The sequence below is a fragment of the Austrofundulus limnaeus genome, unplaced genomic scaffold, assembly GCF_001266775.1.
Source record: "Austrofundulus limnaeus strain Quisiro unplaced genomic scaffold, Austrofundulus_limnaeus-1.0 Scaffold480, whole genome shotgun sequence".
In the NCBI taxonomy this organism is placed as follows: Eukaryota; Metazoa; Chordata; class Actinopteri; order Cyprinodontiformes; family Rivulidae; genus Austrofundulus; species Austrofundulus limnaeus.
In genome coordinates, this window is record NW_013952882.1 from 272,070 (window position 1) to 279,129 (window position 7,060).

General features: G+C 36.9%; 1 protein-coding gene across 1 annotated transcript in view; it reads left to right on the forward strand.

Annotated features, from left to right (window-relative positions):
* The window catches only part of chl1b (cell adhesion molecule L1-like b), a gene marked incomplete in the record, with an annotated part of 87,944 nt that overhangs the window by 72,425 nt on the left and 8,459 nt on the right, over positions 1-7,060 (forward strand). Inside the window, 2 exon segments of the mRNA XM_014025500.1 lie at positions 711-842; positions 5,704-5,776. Of these exon segments, the coding sequence (XP_013880954.1) occupies positions 711-842; positions 5,704-5,776 (205 nt within the window).

A 7,060-nucleotide genomic window follows, 5' to 3' on the forward strand; every position in this document is an offset into this window, starting at 1 on the left:
GTTTTGAGACTCCCATGCTGCGACTCTTCAAAGAAGATGCAAAGAGGAGAAAAACTATTGCCCCCTTAAATACCCTTTCTCATAATTGGAGTCACCTGTGTATGGAGGTCAAGGGTCACTGAACTTAACAAACCAAATTTGAGTTCCTGTAATTAGTTCTAAATGTTTTGAAATCAATAAATGACAACGGTGCCCAAATTTATGCACCTGCCTAATTGTGTTTAACCAGTTATTGCACACTTTCTGTAAATCATATCAACTTCATTTCACTTCTCAAATATCATTGTGTTTGTCCCCTATATGATATATTTTACTGATTTTTTTATCCAAACAATCAATGATTTTTAAAGGTAAATCAGGAAAATTAACAAGGCTGCCCAAACTTTTGCACCCCCACTGTACAGCTGCTCCCACAGTGTCCTTGAGCTGAGACTCGAACCAGGCCGTGTGGTCCTGTACGGTGTCACTGGAATCTAATTTGGCTCACTAAGAAGAATTACATTTGTTCAGCGTTCCTCACTTGATTAATTAGACAAGCAGGATTAGCTGTTTAATATTAATATTGGAGCGTTTCCATCAGCAGCGACAGCAGCTCCCCGCCACCTTCTGCCTGCGCATCAGATAAGCGTTTGTCGATGTAAACATTCAATCAAGTCTCCTGATGAAAAGGCCAAGGCGAGTCAAGGTCACAGAGTTTCTGCTCTCCCCAGGTCTGCCCAGCATCCACGACGGAATATCCACCCAGGGCTGGTTTATCGGCCTGATGTGTGCCATCGCTCTTCTCACCCTCATTGTCTTGATCGCCTGCTTTGTCAACAGAAATAAAGGAGGGAAATATTCTGGTAGGTACTCACAAACACACACATCATCAGCTTGTTTGAATACTAATTGCCAACTAAAGCATCATTTTAATTCAGTTCTGTTGTTAATGTGAAAGAGAAGATCAGCTATTCCAAAAGCTATTATCAGAGTATGTAAGGCTTGTTTTTTTTTTTTTTCCCTGGGACCACAAAGCTGTTTTAAATCAAATTTTGACAAAAAGGAAGCAGCTGTGTTGCTTGGAAAATTAGCATTTCTGCTGGATATTCTACATTTGGATTTTGAACGTTGGGAAGGACTTTTTTTTTTTTTTACAGTTGAAGCAAAGTGCAGGCCACAGCAAGACAAAAAAAAAATGCAAATCCTGCACGAGGTGGCTCTAAAAAGGAATGATGACATAAGCTCTGTGGTATCTCAGTGTTTGTTGTTCCTCGTATAGTGGAAGGGAGAGTCCTTATCGGCTTTATTATTCACAGCTAATGGCCATCAGGTTGTCGTCGCTTCACTAGTCAGCAGGAAAAAAACGAGCGAGACACAGCTTTGTGTGTCCTCATTAAGCACTCATTATCAGTTCCAACAACCTTTTCTGTCTGTTCTTTTAGGCCCCGTCTGCACAGAAACGTTTTTTTTCTGCGAATATTTAAAAGTTTTATTTATTTAGTTATTTATTTATTTATTTTATTTTATTTTATTTTATTTTATTGCTTCAGCCATCTGTCCACACAGAAACAAGGAGTCCTTGAACAGTACTTTTTAAAACTGGGTTCCAAAATGAAAACATTTTTGGAATTCCACCCATGTAATTTTGTGTGGCGGCACAGTGGATCCGTGGATAGAGCTGATGCCTCTCAGTAAGAAGATCACCAGATCAAATCCCAGCCCGGGGACCTTTCTGGGTAGAGTTTGCATGTTCTCGCCATGCATGCATGGGTTTTCTCCAGGTACTCCGGCTTCCTCCMACAAACCAAAAATATGACTRTTAGATTAATTGGTAACTCTAAATTGTTCCTAGATGTGACAGACTGAATGGTTGGTTGTCTCTATGTGAGGCCTGTATTATTCTGTCTCGCTTTAATAAGCAGACAAAACTGAGAGAAGAGCAGCAAGGCCCTACATAGAGTGAAGCAAAAAGCTCCTATTATTTACACCAAGTAATCTAAGGCCAGCAAGGTATTTATTTTTTTACTGAACTGTCAACAACCAGTGGGGTGGTCTCACAGAAGGTAGAGATGGCAAGCACATCAAAACTTTGGTATCCAGTGTGAAAACAACTAGATAACTAGACACRGGTTTTTACGATGTAAAAACAAGTGTGCATTGCCATGTAGCATGTCATTGCAGCATGGCTTTGCCTGCAGCATTGGACTTGCAGAATGAAYTTTGACCAAGTTCAAATGTGTTTTCTAAACCAGCTTGTGCCTCTCATGTCAGCAGGTGTTTGTAATTAAGGTAATTGAGTGAAAATATGAAGTTTGAAGAGATTTTTTGTTAAAGTTGCTTTWGCTGGGTTTTGAAACCTGATCTCCTGCATGAAAGCCCATTGCAAAGACCATTAGACTGTTGGAGCTGTGGCAGGGTGTGGTGCCAGGGGTTGGTTTGTATGTGTGCAGAAAGAGGCCACATTGCCAATGCAATTATTGACACTAAACTGCATAGTATTACAACAATAGAGCAATATTAAGATAATGGTATAGTAAAACATCAAAATACAATCATATTAGTATTGTAAACACTGAACTATTGAGATTAAATATAAAAAAACTATGGTGCATTACCAAGTTGAGTACAGCTGGGGGCAGTATTGGACCATTACAAGGCCCCATTGACTTCCATTTTATGAATTTAGAATAAAGTTTCAACATTAATATTTCAAAACTACAAGTTGTACAGGTACCAAAAGGCATAGAAATCATTTGGCACAGGACCTTTACAGATAGAAATTACAATGGCAGCTGTAGGACAAAGTATGCWGGAGCATTGGACTTTCAGAATGAACTTTGACCAAGTTCAAATGTGTTTTCTATACCAGCTTGTGCTTGTCACATAAGCAGGTGTTTGTAATTAAGGTAATTGTGTGACATTATGAAGTTTGAAGAGATTTTTGTTAAAGTTGCAGTAGCTGGATTTGAACCCTGATCTCCCACATGAGAGCCCACAGTGCTCATCATGAGACTATAGGAGATGTGGCAGAGCACAATCCCAGGGATTGGATTGTATGTTTACAGAAAATGTCACCTTGCCAATGCAATTATTGACACACAGTAAGTGCAATATAGTAAAGCAATAGGACAACATAAAGACAGTATTACAGTAAAACATCAAAATACAATCATTAATATTGTAATCACTGAACTACTGAGTTTAAATATTATGAAACTATGGTGCAGTACCATATTGTGTAGATGCAGCAGGGGGCAGTATTGGACCAATACAAGGCTCCATTGACTGCCATTATAATTTATTAAACATTAATATTTCAAAAACTATAAGTTTTACAGGCACCAAAAGGCATAGCCATCATTTGGCACAGGGGCTTTACAGATATAAATTACAATGGCAGCTCTAGGACAAAGTATGCAGGAGGAGAAGCATGGCAAAGTTGAGATGACTTGGATGGGAAACGAATCACAATAGTGTGCATTGCATTGGCAATGCACACTGATTAATGTTTGCATAAGGAGAACAGACAGCAATGAACTTTCAACAATATTAAAGCAAACAATGCAGTATAAAGACAAAAATACATATCAAGTGTACATTAAAAAAGATCATATTCTAGAAGTTTTAAAGACCAATATTTGTGTATAAAAGATTTACCCCCAATAAGCTGATATTCTTTCAACATTGTCGAGGAAATGTTTCCCTCCAGCTGTCCAGCTGATGGACAAAAGGGGTAGGAAGAAGTATAACTTATTTAATCCTACCCCTATTCACCATTTCATCTGGTTTTCAGAGTCTTATCAGTTTGTGATGAAAAACAAAACAAAACAAAAAAATACACATGCAAAATAATACATAAGGTAATCCAATATTATTCTAATACTAAATTTCAAGTTATATATATTCACATTCAGAGACAATCCCATCCAACTACACACAAATACACACATTTACACTCAGATACCCAGCACCTCTCCATGCACCCATCATCCTACACTCCAACAACAAAACCACCCCAGTCCAGTCTCCCCCACCACTACCACCACCCAGCACCCCTTAAATGCCTGTAAGGGCTATATAATGTGAACCCATACATTTATAAAAATCAGAACACAACACAGAGGGACCAAGTTTACCTCAGACTATCATTCCTATACTTGTCAAAAATCATTAGTCTTAGCATTTTCTTAAACAAACTCATGTTTGGACCTTGCTTCAGTTCTTGTTTGAAGAACTGAAGCAATCTGTCGTTTATAGACAATCTGACTTGATGTGTGAGTTTTATGTGCATGTTCTAGGTCTCGTTTCCTGTTTTTGGAGTATTGTCTTGGCAGAGTTATTGCACCACATTTTGGGTTGTTTCCATGGGGTGCCAAGTGTAAAATGAAATGTTAAAAAATTTCACCAGCATAGTTGTCATTATATAGTTCACTTTTTGAGTTTAAAACATTTTTCACTTAAATTTATTGTTATTTACCTCACTGTTCTTACATTTACCTAGTTTTTACTAAATGGTAAATGTTAAAAATATATATTTAAATATTAAATCCTAAACCTAAATATTTAAACCTAAATGTTAAAGTTAAACCTTAAATGACAAAGATAAATGTTAAAGTTCACATTTGGGTATTTTGGAATGGAACGCAGCCTTTTCTGTTGGTGCTCAGCTCATGTTATGACATCATCATCCTGAGGCAATAGCAACCGTTTGCGCTCCAATACAGCTAAAGCTTCCCTAAAAGACTGGACCACAGGTACCAACCATATTAATTTTTATGAACACATTTTGAATTTAGTGTTTAAATATTATTTTTAGCAGTGTTAGAAGCATTAGCAGAAATTAGCATCAGATAACCAGGATGATGTCAAACAAACATAAGACAAACATCAACAATGGCCGCTGCTAACAAGGCTAAAGATAATATTTAAAATCGAACTTCAAAATGTGTTCATACAAACAATATGGCTGGTCCCTGTAGTCCAGCAGTTTGAAGTGCAGCTCAGACACCAGCCATAACTGCAAGTTTGATGTCTTGTAGGGAAACTTTAGCTTCGTTGGCAATAATGACATCATAACATGAGCCAAGCACCAACAGCAAAGGCTGCGTTCCATTCCAAAATACCTAAATGAGAACTTTAATGTTTAAGGTTTAACTTTTACATTTATTTAAACATTTAGATTTAGGATTTAATATTTAAATTTATTTTTAACACTTAAATGTAACAGTAAACATTAGCTAAATGTAAGAACAGTGAGCTAAATAATAAATTGTTAGTGGAAAGTTTTTAACATAACAGTGAGCTAAATAATGAAAAATGTGTTAGTGGAATTTTTTAACGTTTCGTTTTCACTTGGCGCCCCGTAGTTTTCTGTGTTTCTGTGTGAATGGAAACATTTACAGAAATTATGTGTTTCCAAACATATTTTATGAAACAATTTACTTTTAAAACATTCTGAGTGGACAAGACCTGAGTTGAATAATTTTATTGTATGTATGCAGATTTGCACAATTTTGGTATATCTTAGATGAATACCAGCCATAATTGAGTTTTTTGTGTAAAGTTCTGAAATAAGAGAAGAGCTTTTTAAATGCTGCCAATGATATAGTYCAAGTGGAGGAAATGACTTAGAATTATTCAGAGCGCAGTAAGCGACACGCTCAACTACACTCCCAGTTATCTCTTGTGGAAATCACTGATCTCTTCTCTTCCATTTGTGAACAGTAAAAGAAAAAGAAGACCTCCATCCAGATGTGGAGTCCCAGGGCATGAATGATGACACGTTCTGTGAATACAGGTAAGCGTCGCCCCTCCAGAGAAAACACCGCCTCGCTGCAAGTGAGCGTATGGATTTCTCGTCCTCTTTTCCGTCTGCTCACAGTTATTCTCTCTGCGTTTTTCCTCTCACTGAAAAAAAAAAGACTTCCCAGAGTCCATGAGGTTCATGAGGAGCCTCACACCTCTTCTCCTGACAACATTTGATGGACTGAGTAATCGCAAAGTATGTGATGAACAGCGATAGCGAGCTGTTTGCACCTTGTCAAAGTAGTTGTTCTTAGACTTGGTGTTGTGTTGGTGTGTTGTTAAAGCAAAGTAGCTGAAATGAAGTCACAGCTCTGTTCAGCTGCCATTTTCTGTGTGGATGGAGCTGAAATCAGGCTGCCCAGCACCCGGCAGGAAGCTGAAAGCAATCAGTGTAATTGAATGCAGCTCTTCTCCGGGGCAGTAATATCAGGGCATGTTTCATTAATCCTGTAGTGGTCCTATTCATAACAGTCTACCACAGTTTGAGTCCCAGTCTAATTCTCCAATCAGTGGGATCTGCTCAGCTCAACAAATGCTGATGTGATGAAGTTAAAAGTGGCTCAGTATGACAGCATTTATTTTTTATCATCTTCACTTCAGGAGCCTGTTTCTTTCTTTTTTCTATTTTTGTTGAATTTTTTTCCACTACTGCCAAGTTTCAAATTTGTCATTTGCTACTATTGGTGCCAATTTTAAGAATACAGCAAATAAAACCTATGGCATCAAAACCTAAAGCAAGCCAGGCTAAACATTTTATGGTTCCACTGTGCTAATATGAATTATTTCAGAGTTTAATACAGTATATTATGTTAGGAATGTTTAAAACCACTGATAGTACATAGGTTGGTTTTTCACCTGAGATGGGTGGAGTACCAAAAACTGTTTTCAAATAAGTGTAGCACTAATTCATCATATTCTTGCTCAAGTAAAAGTTAAAAGTAGCCATCCAGAAAATGACTCAAGAGTAAAAAAGTATTTGGTAAAAAGGCTACTCAAGTACTGAGTAACTGATTGAGACATCAATCATTTAATATTTAAAAATTACATCATTAGACAGACCAAAATATAAAGCTATGTGGAAATGTAGGTATTTTTAAGATCAAAATGAAAATAATTCACATACATGACATAATTACAAAATAGCAAATTCAGGTAAAAGAAACATTTTTTCTAAATCAGTTTTTTTTTCAATATAAAATTAGTGAAACTAACAAAATAGGTATGTGTATTTGTTGCATTTTTAGTGAAAACAATCTTGTTCTTCATTCAGTGAAGT